The sequence below is a fragment of the Lissotriton helveticus genome, chromosome 1_2 (genome assembly GCF_964261635.1).
Source record: "Lissotriton helveticus chromosome 1_2, aLisHel1.1, whole genome shotgun sequence".
In the NCBI taxonomy this organism is placed as follows: Eukaryota; Metazoa; Chordata; class Amphibia; order Caudata; family Salamandridae; genus Lissotriton; species Lissotriton helveticus.
Genome location: NC_136058.1, coordinates 30564413 through 30585548, shown reverse-complemented (window position 1 = coordinate 30585548; position 21136 = coordinate 30564413). Strand labels below are relative to the sequence as shown.

At 43.1% G+C, this 21136-nt stretch overlaps 1 protein-coding gene across 3 annotated transcripts in view; it reads left to right on the top strand.

The window, feature by feature from the left end:
• Window positions 1-21136, top strand: part of LOC144807751 (pancreatic alpha-amylase-like) — a 250105-nt gene that overhangs the window by 107615 nt on the left and 121354 nt on the right. For 2 of the 3 annotated variants that reach the window (XM_078673408.1, XM_078673410.1), the window contains one exon: window positions 17740-17914. In XM_078673408.1, the coding sequence (XP_078529534.1) occupies window positions 17740-17914 (175 nt within the window). Of the gene's footprint in view, window positions 1-11353; window positions 11460-17739; window positions 17915-21136 lie in introns of all 3 variants that reach the window. The other variant, XM_078673409.1, reaches the window with a different exon arrangement.

The window sequence follows — 21136 nt, the reverse complement described above, 5'->3', positions numbered from 1 at the left end:
GTTCAGACATGGCTATATGCAAATCAGTCTGACCCTGTGCCTCATGGGAACAGTCCAGCCCGAACTGCCAAGCCATGCCTTCCCTGGACCGGAAACAAGCTTCCGAGGACTGGTAGTCTAGCAGCACAGGTTGTGCCATCCACAGAAGCAGCCTGTAAAAGTGTGTCTAAGGTCTGCCATTGCAGAGCCTGTGTGCAGTCTGGTACTGCCATGTTAACTGGGCACGTGCACGCTCTTGCCCGTCCCTAAACCTTCCCTTTTCTTCATATCAGACACCCCTCTGGTAGGCCCAAGGGCAGGGTGCATTGAAGGTATAAGGTAGGACAAGCCCTGATGTGTATGTCCTAATAATGAATTCCGACATTTTTTGTTTTTCACTATTGCAAGGCTACCTATTCCCCATAGGCCAGAATGGGCAGTTAGATTATTACATTTTATAATCCTACAAAAGTCCTGTGCACACGTAGGTATATACAAATGTTGTAAAAGGTGAAGAACAGTTCATAGTCAATGAGACAAGGTGGACATACTTGAATGATTTTCAAAATTAGAAATGTACTTGGACCTTCCTTTCTGGAAGGATGACGTCAAAGAAAACAACTAGCCCAAAAAAGTGAAAAGGGACTTAAATAAGAACATTTTCACTGTATTAGTGACACCACACAATTAATAGGCAAAAACCATAGTGCATGAAAAAGAGAAACAAAGTCCTGCGTTGTTGCGGGGAAGGAAAGATCGAACAAAACACGATATGGATAAGCAAGAGCAATATGGTAAACAAGGAACCTATATCCTTAGTAAGGAGAAACAAGGGAAAACATGTGGAGTGGCGCGTGAGTGGGAAAAACACATAAAGCGCAACATAAATGAAGAAAATAAGACAAATGTTCAGGATATGTGCATAACAGTTGTGCCTATGGCTGTCCATCATTTCTATACAAGATGCTATTAAGTAAAATCTCTATATGCACCTAACAAAATTAACAAATAGAGTTTTTCCAACTAAATTATAACGAATGGGTGGACAATGTGTAACTGTTCCGCACTATGCAGTGGATCTAAGAAATAAGCACACTATTTACCAAATTCTTAGTACAGAATGACTTCAGAAATGCTGCAAAAAGTTCATATCTGGACACCAAAGTAACAAATCGGCAAATCATTAATGTCAAGTAAGAATTGGGGAGTGGGAAAGCAAATTAAGTACTAATACTTCGAGCGGCAGTTTACATGATTGTCATGGAAAATAAAGTAATTTCGCTTGATGGAGAAAGTAGGCCAAAGGTATAAGTAGTAAAAGTCAGAAAGGCCAAACGGAAGAGATAGTTGTGAGCTGGGGGGGAGTGCGGCTGAGGAATATACGCAAATTACCTGTATTTAAGCCATAGGGTAGGGTGTCTGTTGGGGGAAAGAGGCACGTGGTTAAAAACTGGCGCACGGGTCAGGTCAAGCCTCAACCACCAAGCGAGAAACAGGTAACAAGATTGGACTCACCGTTATGCCGGTGATACTTCCAACCCGGATGTATGACATTACAACGCATGCTTTTACCATGCATGCCTTTACAACGTGGTTTTTACAACGCATGCCTTTACAATGCATAGTGCTTTGGGGCGCTGGATAGTGAATCGTTTAATTTACTATTCCAACTCCAGTCCCCGTGGATAGTAGGGAAGGTATTGGATAGTAAATTAAACCTATTCCCTATCCTAGAGCGCCCACCAGCGCAATGCGTTATAATGGTTTGCGTTGTAAAAGTTGTGTCGTAAAGGCACTGCGTGGTAAAAGTTGCGTTGTAAAGGATGTTTCCCTTCCAACCCGGCTTATTGGGTTGTAGTGTAGTTCCTATATTCCCAATAGGCTCTGCGCATTGGAATAATATAAACAGCAGTGTAGACGTAGGACTGAAGTCGACTAGGTCTCTACTGACTATATTAGACTTAATTAGTTTTGCCAGCTAGCTCAAAGGTCACTAGAAACTTTCTCTTATAAACAAGGAGGAGTTTAACTTCCCTGGATAGACAAGAAGGGATTAGCTTCTGACAACCATAAACATGACAACTTTGCTCCCTCAGAATAAGAGTATCTCTAGAGTCGTGTGAAAACAATAGACAGCTATTTTACTCAGTCAATCGTGCATACTTCGTTTCACCAGAGTGCAGAGAAATAGAGAGACGGGCGTTTTCAATAAAAGGTGTTATTTATTGAACAGTCTTCTTTCTCATGCAAGAGAAATGAATTGCCATAATTGCAATACTTATTATAAAGTAAAGTGCGTACAGTAAAAGTAGTGTTATGAAATAATACTGTAAAAGCATTGATATGGTTTCTTAGCCATATGATACTTTAAAATGGATAAAATATATACATACAAAAATACATTGACTAACGTACTCAACTGGTGCTTCTAATCCACGCCTACCCGTGTACCTGACCTAAGCCTAATACGTGGGAAGGAGTAAGTAAGTTACAGTTTAAGTTAAGTTGGGTTTTGCCAAGGAATCTGAATCAAGAATTCTCTTAAGGGTTTAGTCAGCTCCGTACCTGGGTAATAGAAAGCAGGAGGTCTGGTATCTCTCTCTCAGGACTCGATATCCCAGCAACCCGCAAGGGCGGCTGGAAACACCGGAGCTGGATTTTCTCGGCTGAAGAAAAAGACAGCGTCTTTCTCAGTGCGTCAAAAGGGAGGGGCCGCGTCCGTGGGCTCTCGCATCAGCTGGGCTCTCGGGCAAGTAGATAGCCGCTCTGCTCCAAACCACCGTGTGTTTGCTTAAGGCAACATTGTTATATTTATACCTGAAAGGTGCCGGGTTTGACGTAAGGTTGGACATAAGACGTCAATAAAGATGTCACTAAGAACTGACCATTCTTTCAGTGCTCGCAGGAGTTCTAGGACAAATCAAAACAGAAGCATGGGGATTTCCCAGGTTGCTGGAGGTTTGCTTTGTTTAAAGAACGCGTTGTACTCTCTAGGAGTCTGGGGAAGTAGCCTTGCTTAATTTGGACTTTATCATCATATATTTGCTTCATCATCATATATTTGTAGTAACTCTGTTACTCTTGCTGAGAATAATCCTGGGCTATTCTTGAATCCCTGTGGGAGTCGACAGAAGTGTTTTTGCGACCCCATTATTGAGAAAGCGTTCAAATACCTGCTTTCAGGTGCAATGTTTTGACAAAAGAATCCATTAGAGATGTCTAATTTCGTTTTATATTTTTGCGCACGATGTTATTCATCAGTGCTGCACTGTGTGAGTTTTGTACTGCAAATGTTTTGCAACAGGAGTTTAAGTGTCTGTAGTCCAAAACAAGACGATATGAATCGTCTGGCTTGGAGCTAGGAAACAAAGGATTGTTCATTTGTGAGGTGCATGTTTCAATCACCCCCTGGTATTCAAGTTGATCTAAGATCTCCCTGACTTGTTTTTTAGCTTCTTGCTTAACAGGATACTGCATTTGTGCAGAGGGTTGATTTTTTTAACTGGATTTTGTGGTGAGGAGAGTCCTCATCCTATCTTACATGATTTTTATATAATTCAGGAGCTTGGGCCTCTGCTCATTTTCTTGCATATATGGATTTTTTATGAGTTGAAATATGATTTGAGAAGGCAGGCATAATCATTTCTTCGCAAGCGAAATAGGAGTCTAGAGGGAAAGACCGAACTAGGACGCCCTCCACTCAATACGTCATCAAACAGTACAAGTCCTAGTTCTCGTGGCAATACTTGTTTATTGATCTGTAAACATCGCTGGTTAAACAGTCACCCCAGGGAATCTAATAGTCTAGAGAATATCAAGATGTCTCAGTCTATTGCCCTTATAAAAAGCAACCTGGCTCTGATCTACACATTTAGAAGAGCACACGACCAACAATCACCATGGAAGACAAAGAAAAAATGTGTGAAGAGCGAGATGACACCTCACGGGCGCACCACCAATGGGACCCCTGGCTGGTACTCACCAGGATGGCCCTGTTCTCATCATTGGTGCCATCAAGCTTTAACGGAAATGTGTCTCAAACCCAAAGTGAAAGGACAGTGAATGGTGCAGTGGACACAACTTATATGTGACAGAAACATACAACATTAAACATTTAACATACAAGATACTGTGCAACTAGGACAGTACATTTTACTTCTATTCCTTTCTTTGTTGCAAACAGTAAACATATAACCATAAAAAAGGAGAATGTGAATACTACCTATCGATTCACACCCTACTTACAGCCGACATGTTTCATTGGCTTGGTTTATATCAGGCAATTTCCTCAGGGCAATTCAATTTAAATGCCACTGCCAAAGACACTGTGCTTTGAGTGCCTTTATGCAGCCTTGCCTCTCATACCAGCCAAGAGGAGTATAAAATCAGGAAAATAGCCCCCACAGGTGAGCGTAATCCTATCTCCCTTCAGTTCAGTTACGGTGGAGAACGGACGTTCGGCGTCTACTCAGCCTTCGAACAGTTCTAATGACTAATGTTTAACCAGCGATGTTTACAGATAAATAAACAAGTATTGCCACGAGAGCTAGGACTTGTACTGTTTGATGATAATCATTTCTTCGCCATGAGGGCACTCCCTGACAAACTCTGGTGGCCAGTCTTTCTCAGCTAACAGGATGTCATAGCCTTTCAAAAGGTTATCCCAAAAGAGACCCGTTACTTTCCTAGTCTTGTCCCCCTCTATACACAGTGTTATTTCATATATTTTATGAGGTTTACTAACTCTGGTATCTGCAGTTTCCACTTGAATGTATTCATTCGTGTCCACTGTCTCCAGAAGATTCATCAAGATCTTACGAGCTATTGTCACTTCTGCTGCGCTGTCCAGCATTGTCTGGGCCCACTCTGCGTTTTTCAGTTGTGTCCTCAGTATCCTCGGCATGTTTAATTATTTTAATACTGGCTACCTTCTTTCTTGGAAATTGTAATTTTTTACTTTGAGCAGGTTCCTTGTCTTTGGACTTGACGTGCTCTTCCTTGTGTTCTGACCATCCTCTTCTTTCCGATTTCTGTGAGGAAGTCTGAAAAGATCGAGAGGGACGTGTATCAATATCTTTATCTATCAGGTTTTCTCAATTTATCCCCATCTCTAAGGTTGTATCTTTTCTCAGAGGGCTCCCTCTGCGGAGACTTGTTTCCTTGGTCCGGAGATCTATCCCTCCGTTGAGGAGACCTTCCTCTGGACTGGAATCGTTTTTCTTTGGGAGTGGATTGTTTATTTCCATCCCAACTCTTTTTTGGAGTGTTTAGATTATTTTTAATCAATGTTTTTTCAGGATTTTCAAGTAGTTTGGGTTTTACTAGTTTCCCTCCAAACTATCTCTACCTAGTTCTGCATAGGATTTTTCTATGATTCTGGCAAGTTCAAATGGTTGGTCTGCTATATCTGTTTCTTTCAATCTCTGGCGGATCGCCACAGATGCTGCTTCTCCTTTTATGTTGGCTAATAATATAGCCGAGACCTGCTTGAAGTCTTTCAGTAATTTCATACCCAGAGTTAAGGCAGGTTCTGGACCGTATTCATTTTGAATCTGTCCTAGTACGTCTGGTATAACCGCCATGGACGGAACACCATGTGTTTTTGTGTAGATCGAAGCAAAGACTGTGCCCCAAGTGTCACAGTCCTCCACATGTGGTGCGATCCCCATTGGAAGACAGTCAGAATTCTGTGTTTCTCAGTGGGCGTAGTATCAGGAAATACTGCCTCTATTTGAGTGATTTTTTTTTGTGCTAACCAGAATGGAATTTGTTCCCGCTTTGTAGGTACTTTGCCAATGGCTGATTGTATATTTTGCGGTGTGATTTTATTTGTGTTCCCCTGGTGAGGGGTGGTCTCCGGAATTTTTATTGCCGGTTGGACTGTTGAAGTCTGCATTACATATTGGACCAATTGTCTATGTATTTTAATTAGTATTTTTAGCTGGGCTAAAAGTTCCCGGTCTGACATTTTATCAATGTCTGGATGTGGTGTGTAGCTGGCCAGAACCGGCCACGTGGCTCCTGGTCTACCTAGTGGACCGAGCCTGGTGATGTGATTTTTATGTTTTAGGGCGCCTTTAAACCATAGCAGGTGCTCTTGGTAATTTAGTGGGATTTCAAACTCCTCGAAAGGAGTGTATTCATCCGGAGGTTCCTCTATTTTGTAATAGTGGAATTCTTTTGTTACAGCGTTTGCTGCTGGAAAGTGTATCCATGAATAGAATACCTCTGTCTGCCGATTATTCATGGGCCTCTACCACGAATATGACTGTACCACCTCGTGATGTCAGTCCATTTTCTATAAGTTTAAAAGTTCTAGTTCTTCTTATTTTTGCCGGAATGAGTATAACATTCGGGTCATTTTCTTGGAGACTTGTGTCATCCGCTAGGAGTTGGGCTGTTTTAGCTGTCTCCCTCTCGTCTTCACTTTCCACCATTTTACTGATAGAAAGTTTTGTTGCAGATAAAGTTTCAAGGGAAACAAAGATTAGGTGCACAATATTTTGGAACACTGTATCCTTCAACGTTGACTAAACCAAAAACTATACATAGGAATCTCTTCCTACTAAGTTCCGGCGGACTTTAACCTTTTACCCACTCCAGACGTCTTTTGGAGTATTTACGGGAAAAAGGGTCTGTGTGAAAAAGCACGACTGAGTTACTCTAGTGTCTTGCGTCAGATTATCGCCTTACCAAACGTTGGGCGCCATGTAGTGTAGTTCCTATATTCCCAATAGGCTCTGCGCATTGGAATAATATAAACAGCAGTGTAGACGTAGGACTGAGGTCGACTAGGTCTCTACTGACTATATTTGACTTAATTAGTTTTGCCAGCTAGCTCAGAGGTCACTAGAAACTTTCTCAAATAAACAAGGAGGAGTTTAACTTCCCTGGATAGACAAGAAGGGATTAGCTTCTGACAACCATAAACATGACAACTTTGCTCCCTCAGAATAAGAGTGTATCTCTAGAGTCGTGTGAAAACAATAGACAGCTATTTTACCCAGTCAATCGTGCATACTTAATTTCACCAGAGTGCAGAGAAATAGAGAGACAGGCGTTTTCAATAACAGGTGTTATTTATTGAACAGTCTTCTTTCTCATGCAAGAGAAATGAATTGCCATAATTGCAATACTTATTATAAAGTAAAGTGCGTACAGAAAAAGTAGTATTATGAAATAATACTGTAAAAGCATTGATATGGTTTCTTAGCCATATGATACTTTAAAATGGATAAAATATATACATACAGAAAAACATTTACTAACGTACTCAAATGGAGCTTCTAATCTATGCCTACCCCGGTGTACCTGTCCTAAGCCTAATACGTGGGAAGGAGTCAGTAAGTTGCAGTTGAAGTTAAGTTGGGTTTTGCCAAGGAATTTGAATCAAGAATTCTCTTAAGGGTTTAGTCAGCTCCGTACCTGGGTAATAGAAAGCAGGAGGTCTGGTATCTCTCTCTCAGGACTCTATATCCCAGCAACCTGCAAGGGCGTCTGGAAACACCGGAGCTGGATTTTCTCGGCTGGAGAAAAAGACAGCGTCTTTCTCAGTGCGTCAAAAGGGAGGGGCGGCGTCTGTGGGCTCTCGCACCAGCTGGGCTCTCGGGCAAGTAGATAGCCGCTCAGCTCCAAACCACTGTGTGTTTGCTTAAGGCAACATTGGTATATTTATACCTGAAAGGTGCCGGGTTTGACGTAAGGTTGGACATAAGATGTCAAAGATGTCACTAAGAACTGGCCGTTCTTTCAGTGCTCGCAGGAGTTATAGGACAAATCAAAACAGAAGCATGGGGATTTCCCAGGTTGCTGGAGGTTTGCTTTGTTTAAAGAACGCGTTGTACTCTCTAGGAGTCTGGGGAAGTAGTCTTGCTTAATTTGGACTGCATGGGCTATGACTAAATATGGATATGATTCTTATGCCTTTATAAGGATATTATTTATTATAGCCATACAAGGGCATAAATTAGAAATATTGAATTAGGGTCCTAGATAGAAATACAACAGGGTAAAAGTACCAGCACAGGTGCCTCAGGGAATACGCAGGGGGACGGTTGGGTACATCCGTCCAACCAGCGATCTAAGAAAGTAGGATTAAAATTAAAATTCAAACGGGCAGGAGTTAGCGCATCCGGCATGCCAAAGACCAAGGCACGGGCTGCCCACGTGATCGGTGAATGAAGGAGGGGGAGCAGGCTTACCTATAGATGCGAAGCAGGAGAGACGGGTAATGTCTTCCTCGGTGTATGATCGGCGAGTAAACTGCCGGCCACCTTGTTCAGTGGCGGAAGGGGCGGGAAGTTCAGGCAAGCTGATATCAAAAGCTGGAACGTTAACCGGGGCGAGCGCGGGCCGGAAGTGGTTTGGGTTGTGACGAGGATTACCAGGTCGCGTAGAGGGAGCTAGCGTGTCAGACTAGACCGCTAAACTGCTCCAGGTATAATGGATCTAGCTGGACCTGCCAGTTTAAAGGAAGTGAGGAACACAGTGGACAAGAGTGGTGGAGTGAGGTTGGGAGGTGCATGAAAGAACGAAACAAAGACACGGAGTAAAGATGATAGAGCCTAGGAAGTTTCTAGTTACAGTAAGAACACACTTAACATACAAGACATCTTATGTCAAGGCTAAATATAGAGATCACCAATCTTATATAAAAACTAAGCAAAAAGTAACAGGGTTAACAGTATTTCTCATGGAACACGGATATCTGAAATGTCGGTGAAAAGTAAGAAAATGAAAAACGGAAGAAGACATTCTTAGGAAATATTCTGGTGTGTTCAATTAACTGTATGTATGAGAGTCTAAGACCTAATAAGCACTGTGATGCAAAACAGGAGACATTATAGTTCAAAGCGTAAAACCACAAGTAGACTGCTGGGGAAAGGAAACCGCCCTGGAGGAGGGGATCAATCAATCAATCAATCAATCAATCATGCCATTTGTATAGCACACTACTCACCCGGGAGGGTCTCAAGGCGCTTGGGGGGAGGGGTATGCTACTGCTCAAACAGCCAGGTCTTGAGTTGTTTCCTGAAGGCGAGATGGTCCTGGGTCAGCCAAAGGTGGATGGGGAGGGAGTTCCAAGTCTTGGCAGCCAGGTAAGAGAAGGATCTTCCTCCGGCGGTGGCTCTTCGGATGCGTGGTACGGCTGCGAGGGCGAGGCTGGTGGACCGTAGCTGGCGGGTGGGCGTGTAGAAGGTCAGGCGGTCGTTGAGGTACTTGGGGCCCAGGTCGTGGAGAGACTTGTGTGCGTGGGTGAGGAGCCGGAACGTGATCCTCTTGTCGACGGGGAGCCAGTGCAGGTTCCTCAGGTGGCTGGAGATGTGGCTGCATCGGGGGACATCCAGGATGAGTCGGGCGGAGGCGTTCTGGATGCGCTGGAGTCTTTTCTGTAGCTTGGCTGTGGTTCCGGCGTAGAGGGCGTTTCCGTAGTCCAGTCGGGGATGCAGGCTATTCATTGATAGCCATGCACATTCATGTATGCACAGAAGAGGAAGGTTACTTATCAGGTTCCCAAAAAGTACTGTAACTCCTGGTCAGAGTTTTGGCCATGTCGAACTGATTGAAGACGCATAATCCAACTAGCTTCCTGGCGTCTGAGTCTGAGTTCACGGTTGCCACCTCTCATGCTTGCTTCCGTGACCTCTATGCCAAAAAACTGAAATCTCTTGTGGGAGCCTTAAGAGGGACAGGAAGCCACGTGTAGAGCCATCGGGTAGCATGCGTCCTTTTGGTGGATGGCTCTTGCGTGTTCACTGATGCTTTCTTTGAGAGCTTGAATAGTGCTGCCTACATATTGACTCTTGCAGGTGCATTCTAGAACATAGGTTACGTACTTAGTGTTGAATGTGATGTTGTGGTTAATGTCATTTCTTTTTGTTGAAGCCATAGAAGTTCTTGGTCCCATGGCACGCCCATTTGCAGACACCACAACATCCTCACTTGAAAAAGCTCTTGGAGGGTGGCATGAGCCATGTAGTAGTCTTAGTGGAGCACGGTACAGTAGGGCTCAGCCTAGTTTTCAGATTTCTGCCACGCCTATATGTGATCTGTGGTCTAGTGCCGATGGCGTCCTTCAAGGTTCTGTCACCAAGCAGTATAGTCCAATGTTTGTTGAGACTTTTTCTCATGACAAAGCTCATTTCATTAAAATCCATTATCAGTCTGACCGGTTGCGTGTGAATTTTCACTGGTTCCCTTTTTCAAAGTGTGGTGATTCTATCCACTTTGCTGATTCTCATGCATTCCCTACTTTTATAAACGGTTAAGGGGAGAACAAGAAACCTTTAGTTTAGAAGGTTGTTCCTTGTCACACGAGTAATCTGTAATTTTGTAAATATTGAGAAAAGAACTGACAGAAGTGTAATGAATTGCATTATGTTGTTTTAGGGGTCACTGCCATATGCAAACTTTGTTGTCTTGAAGATGGTCTAAAGGAGTAAAACAATAGAAGACCTAAACATCGACTACACAGCCCATTTCTCCATGTGTCAATGTATTTTTAAGTGACTGTTTTATTTAAGAAAGATATATGTCACTTTCTGTTTTTATTTGGATTGGACTTTTTTCAGATGAATCACAGGATGAAGTGTTAAACTCCTTGTTCATTTGCAAGCATTGAAATCTACTTGAATTGTTGAAATGTACCCTATGAATTTATGAAATATAAATAAGAAAAATATTTTTCAAAAGATTATCCCGTGTTTATTTTTATTTTTATTATTTTTTAATAGATCTTCATTGCAATAACTGCCAGAACAGTAGAATTTGATCAAAGCTGTAGTGAAATTCAATCAGATTGCTTCAAAATTTAGAGAAATTGGAACTCAGTAATTCGAATCTGAAAGTAATTTATCTGAATAAAATCCCTTGCAGGCACCTCATACCTAACACTATTAACATTGCCCAAGCCCGCAAGGGTACATTGGGGTTTCCCATCTCTTTGTTACTTTGTCTAATGAATATGGCATTATGTACGATTCCATGATTCAAACAATACTTCATGAATATCCTTGCTCTCTTGGGGTTATGTTCATTGTAATTTAGTATTTGGTTTACAATTGCCATTGCTTGTTGTTCATGTACTGGCTTGCAATTGCTTATGCTTTTTGTTCATGTACTGATTAAGCACTGTGTGGAACTTGTGCCAACAGTTTAAATTAAGACATGTGCAGCATGCCTTCCAACTGTCACTGTTCGAATCCTGCAACTCCTCATTAATCTAATGATCAATGTGCCACCATGTAAACATTTTCCATCTAATTTGGTTCCCAACCTACGACTTGAAGACACGTGTACATCTGTGTCTATTTAAAAAGCAGCATTGTTCTTCTAATTACTGTATTTTTCCTGACTTGTACTCACTTGACTTCAGCCAAGTCTTCCGGATCTCCGGGATCCCTGCAGACCAGCTTCTGCTGCGCTCTTAAGCATTTGTGGCATTCGCCTTAGCTTCTGGAAAAGAAGAACATGACAAGAAGGTGAATTCTAACTCGCTTTTTTCTGGCACTTCTGAAATCTGCAAGACAAGGTAAATAGCAATTCTAGGAAATTCTAAGCCACAGTACCTACTTCGGAAAGACGGTGAAGATCAGACATATTAATGCTTAAGAACAATTGAGACAAACTATTTGAAAAGACACTATGGTGTGCATTATTGTTCAGTAGAGAAAGACGTATTTCTCTTTAAAAAGTCTAGACTCACACTGCCAAGAACTGTTCTAGTATGATCTTCATGGGAGCAATTTGTGAAGCTATTTTTGTGCGTTTAAAAGTTGTTGGTTCTATGCATACAGTAAGCAGTTGTTATAAGCAAGGTAACAGTTATTATATAACACTGATAATTAATGAAGTCCAAGAGAGACATCTTGATTTGAGTCAACTAAAGGTTTTATGTAATGCTGTTATACATACTGATTGTTCACGAACAATTCTTGACATCACTGTACGTTAATGAGATATTCTTTTATTGCAGACACTAACAGTGCTTTATGTGAATTGTCTGATGCTGTCCAGAAATATCTGTGTTACTTCCCATTTGAAACCCAGAGTCCAGCACATCAGATGGTGCTATATCCTGTCCTGAGCCCAGAGTCCAGTACTCCAGACGTCACATCTCTGGAAGACGATGTTTCTGTTTCTCTCTCCCAAACCCCTTTCCCCATGGGAACTTGAGAGGTAGCAGTGTTTCAATTCATTGCTGCCATATCGGGTCTCTCGTGGGATTTGGGGACTAACGTTGCCCCCTCTGAACTTCTTGGAGTTCAGGTGATTGGCTTGCAACATCACTGTGCTAATGGATTCAATCTAGCCTGGCTGATGAGGGGTAATACCCCGAAACCGGTCTCAGGGTGTTTTTTCCCAGCCCAGGGAGGACCTTACAGTTTAGGCTTGTATGTTCCCATGGGGATCAGGGTTAAGACTGATTAGCATATCACTGGGTCCAAACTGGGGTAGGATTGTGAGCAAAAAAATGATGGAGTACCCAGATCTGGGACCAGGGATGAATGTTTGACTTGTTCAGCATTCTGTCAATCATTTGTCCTTTTTACTTTTGTCGCCCTAAGTGGGAAGAGTACATCCAGACATGGGTTTCATGCTCACTGTGCCACTGGATTCAAGCCAGCCTGGCTGATGAGGGGTGATACCCCAAAACTGGTCCCAGGTTGTTTGTTTGCAGTCCAAGGAGGACCTGGCCTGGAAGTTTAGGCTGGACTGTTCCCATGGGGAACAAGGTCAAGACTGATTGGCATATGGCTTGGTCCAAGCTGGGGTGGTGTTGTGAGCAAAAGAAATTATAGATTTAGGCCCAAATCTCTGTACAGGGGTACTATGACCAGTTTTGGGGTATCACCCCTCATCAGCAAGGCTAGCATGACTCCGTCAGCATGGAGAGCACTAAAAGTGGGAGGTGAACTCCATTACACTGAAGGAGATTGCAAAGTTTCCTCCACTCCACGTTCCACTTGAAGCACGAAGCTTGGCAAAAAACTCGGCCTCCAACATAGCGTAGCAGAGTTTAGCAGCGCTGCCGCTGGCCCACCCCTAGTCCAGAGAGGAAGCACTGATGATAAGCCTTCAGACAGCTATGAAGCATTGGTCCACCTCTAAAAGCCTCCGTCTACCGTCTGATTCCAGTTCTACCGATCTGGACTTCAATCATTTTTTCAAAATGAAGGATAAAATTATTTACTATGTTTTTGAAAATATATTCATAACTGAATCTGCGGACACTGACTCCAATGGCGCCGTCAATGCACACACACAGCCCATCACTCTTACTGAGTTTGGATTTATGGATATTGGTTCATGCACATAGGTCTCTGCCAACTGGAGCTCTGGGCTCACAATTTTGTAATCGAGGAATATCAAAGTCAAAAGGTACAAGGGAAGGTGTTGATTGCTGGAAACTTTACACTATGTGACCGATGAATAATCTTGAGTGTTTGTTCTTGCTAACAAAAAGTTTCTTACCACAATGTTTTCCATTCTCTCTTGGAGAAAATGCCCAAATTCACACAAAATGAAGTGAATGTTGCCAGAATTGAACATAACTATGCTGTGACATTGTGACTGTGAGGGACATTCTGAAGAACAACAATCTATCAGCGCATCTCTCCACTCCCTCCCCTGTAGCCCAGCACTCCTCCATTACTCCTATCCAGGCTTTGCCCCTCCCGGCTCTCCTACACTCGCAGCCATCTTGTCACCTTACTTTGTGCTGGACTTGGGCTGACGAGCTGCGAGGAGGTGCAGAAGCCGCTGACCGCACCTCGGGCCGAGTTAGTGGCCCATCCATGAGCTTGGCCTAGAGGCGACCATGTTGCTGGGAGTGCAAAAAGAACAATTGATCGACAGAATGCAGAACAATGTCATATGTTCACCTCAGTACAGAGATCTGGGCCTAAATTTATTGTTTTTTTGCTCACCATGCCATTCCAGTTTGGACCCAGCCATATGCAAATCAATCTTGACCCTGCGCCCAATGGGAGCATTCCAGCCTAAACTGCTGGGCCAGGTCCTCCCTGGACTCGAAACAAGCATCCTAGGACCGGTTTCGGGCTTTCAGCCCTCCTCAGCCAGAATAGCTTGACTCCAGTACATGGAGAGAACGGGACCCACGTCTGGGCATACCCGTCCCACTCGGGGTGACAAATGCAAAAAGAACAATTGATGGAGGGAATGCAGAACAATGTCATACATTCACCCCCAAGTACAGAGATCTGGGTCTAAATCCATTGTTTTTTTTCTCGCATGCCATTCCAGTTTGGACCCAGCCATATACAAATCAGTCTTGTCCCTGCGCCCAATGGGAACAGTCCAGCCCGAACTACCAGGCCAGGTCCTCCCTGGACTGGAAACAAGCATCCTAGGACCAGTTTCGGGATTTCAGCCCAGATCTCTGTACTGGGGTGAATGTATGACCTTGTTCTGCATTCTGTCCATCAATTGTTCTTTTTGCATGTTGCTGGGAGTGCAGGCCCAGTAGCACCAGCAGCGAGCATGACTGGTAAGAAGGGGGGCTTGGAAAGGGATGGGCAGTGCCAGGGGGGTAGAGAGGGGTCTCCCTCAAGTCTACATTAGTGTGGTTGAGCGGCAGGCATCGCCTCTGCAGGACACAAGTAATCTGGTCTTTGATCTTTGTAACATTGTAAAAATTTGAAACTATTTGTTTTTCTAATCTTTTGATGCTGCCTGTGATGTTCTGCTTGCTCTGCCTTGGAGCAGGTTTTGAATTCCATTTCACTGAGTTTTTATGCAACTCTGCAGAATTCTGCATAGTGCAACTCCTCAAGCTCCACCCACTGGGACCCATGTCTCAGCAAACCCGTCCCACTTACAGTGATAAATGCAAAAAGAAAACTTGATGGATAGAATGATGAACAATATCAAACATTGACCCCAGTATAGAGAGATGGGCCTATATCCATCAATATTTTACTCACCATGCCATTCCACATTGGACCCAGCCCGAACGGCCAGGTTCTCCCTAAACCGGAAAAAAGCATCTTGGGACCAGCACATTATTTGTTCTTTTTGCTTTTGATACCCTAAGCGGGGAAGGTATGCCCAGAAGTGGGTCCCGTGCTCACTGTGCCTCTGGATTCAAGGGAAGCCTGGCTGACAAAAGGTGATACTCCGAAACCGGTTCTAGGATTGTTTTTTCCGGTCCAGTGAGGACCTGGCCTGGCAGTTCGGGCTGGACTGTTCCCATGGGATGGAGGGTCAAGACTCATTTGCATATGGCTGGGTCAAAACTGGGCTGGTGTGGTGGGCAACAAAAAAGATGGATTAAACTCATACCTGTTGATTGGGGGTGACTATTTAGATTGTTCAGCATTCCGTCCATCATATTTTCTTTTTGCTTTTGTAGCCTGTTTTTGATCACATAACTGGGTGTGGTTGGCAGTGGGGCTCTGGTTATTCTTCCTCAACAGCCACACACAATGGGGGCCTAGGTGTGTTTCAATGGGCAATCTCTGGCAGGATGGGAGGGGGAAGCTGGGCACTTCCTCACCTAACACCTAAATAGGCAGTGTCTTGTCCACACACAAAGGGCTGCTTACCCCCCTGTTGTAGGTCTGAAGCCAGGGCAGGAAGGGGGGACATTTGTTACTTTAAAGGCTTGTCTTTGAAGTCTCCCTTACTTCAAAGGCATCCCTGGGTATAAGTACTAGACCTCAGACACTACCACTTCAGTACACGTCTGGACCTGTGGATACTCTGCCAGGAAGAAGAACTGCTGTGCTGCTGAAGAACTGTCACTCTGCTGTACTGCACTGCACAGCACTTTGCTGGGCTCATGCTTTGCTGTGCTAAACTGCTGCCTGCTGCCGTCTTGCCTGGGTGAGAAGGACTGGACCTGCATCAATTGTCCCCAGAACCCAGAGTGACTCCAAGGTATAGTAGGTTGAGCTCCTGATCTGAAGCCTCATGGACATAATAGGCTTCCAACCCCTGCACCTGTACTGTGCCATTTGTGATTCTACCCTGCCAAGTGGTGCCGCCCCAGTTCTGAACCTTTGAAATGGGGCCTGAGGTGCTTACCAGCTGAACCAATGCATCTTCTCTGCTCAGTGACAAATCCCAGAGCAGATTCGATGCATCTCCCTGACTGAGCAGCGCATCCTCAAACAAAACAGATGCATCGCTGCTGTTGCATGGATGAGACCAGTTGCAAAAGACTCGCATCACCACAGCTTTACCTCTGATTAGAACCGATGCATCATCTCTACTGTGCCTTGCATCCTCGACACCGGACTTTGCCTTGCAAACCCTGTCAAAAGGACCCTCTGCATCCATGCAACAGGACCTCGCACCGCAGCCTCGTCACATCTCGAAATCAACGCATCGCCTCAGCTGTGCGATGCATCTTTGCAGTGGATCCACGCAGTGCTCCTCAACAAGGATTTCATGTACTCTGTTCAGCAGGCATACCTAGGTCCCTGTGGCTGGCCCACACTCCATTGTGATAGGCCTGAAAGTGTGACTTTGTTCCAGTCCAACGCGCCCAGATATCTGCAATAGTGCTTTGTGGTGCTATTTTTCACTGTAAGCTTTCAAAAGCAATTTCTCAAGTTCTAAGCATTGATTTGTTGTCTTTTTGCTCTCATTTTATTTCTTAAAATCAGAGCTATTTTTCTAACCTGCTGTGAAATATTTTTGTGTTGTGTTTTCACTGTTTAACTGTTTGAAGGGTTGCACAAATACTTTACACTACATCTAAGTTAAGTCTCACCGCTCTATGCCAAACTTACCAGAGAGTGAGCACAGGGTAATTTAGGGTTTGCCTGCCCCTTACCCTGGCTAGGATAGTGGTTGCTGCTTGACCAGGGCTTACTCCTCAGTCAACCAACAACCCCATTTCTAACAGTATTTCTGAGAATATAGTATATTTGAAGTGCTTAAGTTCTGATGTTTGCTTCTCTATCTCAAAGATAGATTAGATCCAACTAAGGCTTAGCTGAAAGCTAGACTAGACCGAGTCCTAAAAATAAGTGACAGTGAGCAGAACAGTCTCATTTTGTCCCAATAGCCCTCTCACCTGTGTTGGCACACGCGTTCCACAAGTACAGCACTCCAGAGGAGGATCCACGTCATTTCTGCGGCAAACCGCATTTTAAGTTTGGTAGTCTTGAAACAGAGAGGCGGGCAGGGCAGGTTTAAACAGTAAAGTTATGATAAAAGTGTTTTAAAGCACTTTGCATTGTATTTTCATATTTCAAGTTGAACGCTCTAGAGAGGGGAGACGAAAATCAACAAACCAGTGGCCAGTACTCTGTAAAGCGTTTTGAACTGCAATGTTTCAGCCATGATAGAGAAGGGTTTGTGTTCAGAGAAACAGCAGTGTCTCTGTATTAAAGATGTTTTGGGTAGTAATCTGTCTGTGAGATTCTGGTCCAGTTGTGCCTTGTGGCAATGTGTTGGCATGCTGCTTTGGACTGAAGGACAGGGTGTACGACTTGTACAACTTGGTTACCCTGCAGATCAATAGAAACAACTACAGATAAGTTTGTTATCTATCACTACTAAGATGAAATAAGTTTCCTGCATGTGAAGCTTGATGTCTGCAGAAAGAATGTAGTACCATATGGAAGTACCCACGTGAAGGTGAATTGAATTGTGAGAGTTGCTGTGTTATCTTCACCTGTTACATGGTTCTCCAATACAGAAACAGGTTTCTGACAATATGTGATATGGGAAACGTGTATTATCTTTCTGAAGGAGTATAAATAAAGGTCTCTGTCTGATTCTCCTCAGCGGCAACATGAAGCTCCTCCTGCTCCTGGTGGCCGCCGGGCTCTGCTGCGCTCAGTACAACCCCAACACCAAGGCTGGAAGAACTTCCATTGTCCACCTGTTTGAATGGCGCTGGGCCGACATTGCAAGTGAATGTGAGCGGTTCTTGGGGCCCAATGGGTTTGGTGGTGTTCAGGTAGGTGGCAACAATGTCTTGTCAAATAAAAAACCTGCCGAAGCTTGAATTGTGGTCATAGTTTGTGATTGTGGCTTTAATAAAGAAAACCACAAACGCAGATGGCTGCAGAATTTGTCAAAATGACCTGGAATAACATCTATCTTATATGTTGAAATTAAAAACCTTAACACCGTTTTTTATAGTGTGCAATATAAAACACAGACAGTTTTACCGATATTAATTGTGCAGAGTATATTTTTTAACATTGGAGCACAGCAGACATCCAAAGTAAAAAGTAAAAGAGGGTGAAAATGCGAATAAATTAATTAATAATTGAGAAAAAGGTGGACACGTTCCAAATATAATATAGAAATGAGTACACTGTCTGGCATAGCAACACACATTTAGCCCAGATGCATTGAAGTAAATACAGTGTATCTCTAGACGAGTGTATCAGGATTGTTGTCCTTCAGTAGAGAATAACAAGCGACATTTGGGGGTGCTGTTAATGCTGTTCACAGCCTTATCAGGTTTCTCTACCACAACCAGAGCTAAAGTGAATACAAGAGCTCATCAGCCCAACAAATGAACAAGAAGCTGATCACAAAAGGAGAAGGGAGCACACTGCCTGGCATACCAGTAGGCAATTAGCCCAGCTGCATTGTGGTACATGCAGCGCATGATACCACTTATTTTAGTTATCACAATTGTTTTTGGATCTTTTATATATTACCTACTGGCGGTCGCCAGTAGGTATATATAGTTAGGATTTTTTCCCTATGGGATTTTTGAAAATTCTATGTCTAATAACTTTGGCGTTTGTGGACGGAATTGGCTGAAATTTTCTGGAAAATGGAACATTTTGTTTCTGAGCAGCCCCTGGAAATTTGGGGGGGGTTCGTCCAGGGGGGGTTGAGAAAAAAGGGGGGTCCCAAAACGTGTTTTTAACATTGAGTTTTCCATAGGGCGGTTGGCCTCACTTTTAGCCCGAACGGCTGAATGGATTTGCATGAAACTTGGCAAAATTGTAGGGACTGGTAGCCCGATGTGCCTTTTGTAGGTCTCAATATATGTGCTCCAGTGGATTTTGAGAAATTAACGTTTAAAAAAAGATATATATCTGTAACAGCGGACCGGTCCGCGCCCCGGTTCGCGGACCGGGCGCGTACCGGAACTTCGCGTAGCGAAGCTGATTGGCTCTCCGGTGTCTGTCAACATTCTAAACAGTCCGTAGCGGCCGCCATCTTGTCTCTCGGTAGGATTGAGAGACAAGAGGAGGCCAAAACAAAGGGGGAAATGACCATAAGGGGGCATAGTAGATCATCCCTGACCCCCTAGGTTTAATGTGGAGGCTTTAAAAGGGCCCTGCGGGGCAAAAAAAAATAAATTTTTTTTGTTTTTTTTGCGTGGGTAGCGCCCGGTACGCGAACCGGGAAGCGTTCTGGGCAGCGTACTACAATGAAAAAAGAATGAGAGACTTTTCAAATGCAGTATGTTAATTGATTGTTGGTTTTGTTGATTATTTTTTATTTTCTTTATTTTTTAAGCATTTTTTTTATTGTGATTGTGTTTCATAATTTATTAAACTTTCTAACATTTCATTGTCAGAAATTTCATAATTATCATGGAATATACATTGTAGTCTCTGAGGGTGTAAAATGTCCTCATTTGCAAGGAGGTTATCTACTGCTTGTACACATTGCAGTAGTTCATTGTCCCAAGTTTCATCGAAAAATTCAATGTCAATTTGATCAATTGTATCAATCAATTCTTGGCTGCTCTCTTGCAGGTCCATTTCAAAAGAAACTTGGTTTTCGCCTTCCATTTTGCCTGAAATTTGGATTAAAAAAATATACATTAGTAGAGATAGGGCAATGTTGGGAATAATTTTAGATAGGGATTTTTTATCAGTGAATTTATCTTTGGGCAGTGTATAGTATCAGAGTGGAAGTAGGAATTTAAAAAAAGTGTATGTGATTTAACGTAAGTAAATTCATAATTATACAAGAGAAGCCTAACTCCATCCATAACTATAACAGAGAAGTCTCTCTAAATCTATAACTACTACAGAGGGATAGTATATATCTATCAGAAAAAGTTTACCATATTAACTTATAGTGCACAATATACTTCAGTTTTAAAAATAAAAACTTACCTTTAGAAAGAAGTTGAAGGAATTAGTGAAAATACTATTGAAATGTACAGCAAGAAGTAGTAGTCAAAATGGCTGTGTTTTCTTCTCTTCCTTTATATATATTCAGGTATATAACCAATGAAATGTCAGGTAAAAAAAGTAGAAAATGAAAGTAACATTTTCATTGGTTGTCAATTCCAACACTTCAGATGTGTTTTGTGAAGTAATTTACCTCAGGGTATTTAGAGAGGTCTACAGGCTAAATGACTAAATGGAATTCCAATCAAATTTGTGAAAATGGTAGGGATTGGTATGTAGTATGAGCTAATCTATATTTGGTGAAATTGTCTCCAGTGGCTTTTCTGTGAACTACTTTCCCACCTTTTTTGATGGTGCGCTTCCCAGGGAGCGACCCGGTATGCGAACCGGTGAGCGCCCCGGTACGCGAACCTTAAGCGTAACGGGAGTCCACCATTTTGTGTTTCGGTCGAATTAAGATACAAGATGGAGGGCAAATAATGTTCAGAATAGGTAGAAGGGGGCACGGTAGACTTATCTTGACCCCCTAGGTTTTGTGAGGGTGGCTGAGGAGGCCCATATGTGCGAAAAAAAAAAAAAATTTAAAATTTCGCGAGGTTAGCTCCCGGTTCGCGTACCGGGTAGCGCCCCAGGGAGCGTACTTTGTTGAAAATTAGTGAAAAATGTTAGAGTAAAATAATAATTGTGAGTGATCAGATGTAGGGTAGCTCTGAGAAGAGCTTTTGGGTTTATGGTACATTTAGGTACTTATAAGTAGGTACCAATGCACATTCTTAAATTCAGAGTGAAAATTCTGTTGCCCTCATCTGAGAAGTGAACTCCATCTCCTCTGTAGATATCTTGCATGTAGTAACGCAAGTTATTGTTGTACAGGGAGCCCATTCCATGGTCTCTCATGTAAGCTGAAACAGATTTGTTTACATGCTTCCTCGACTTCTCAATTTGTGGACAAAATTGGTTCGACCACCTCCATTTCTGTCTTTGGCATATATTTGAATATACCAAGGCAGTCTGAGGAAAAAGTGCCATTAATTGCTCAAAGGTGTCCTTTAAAAGCATTTCCAGAC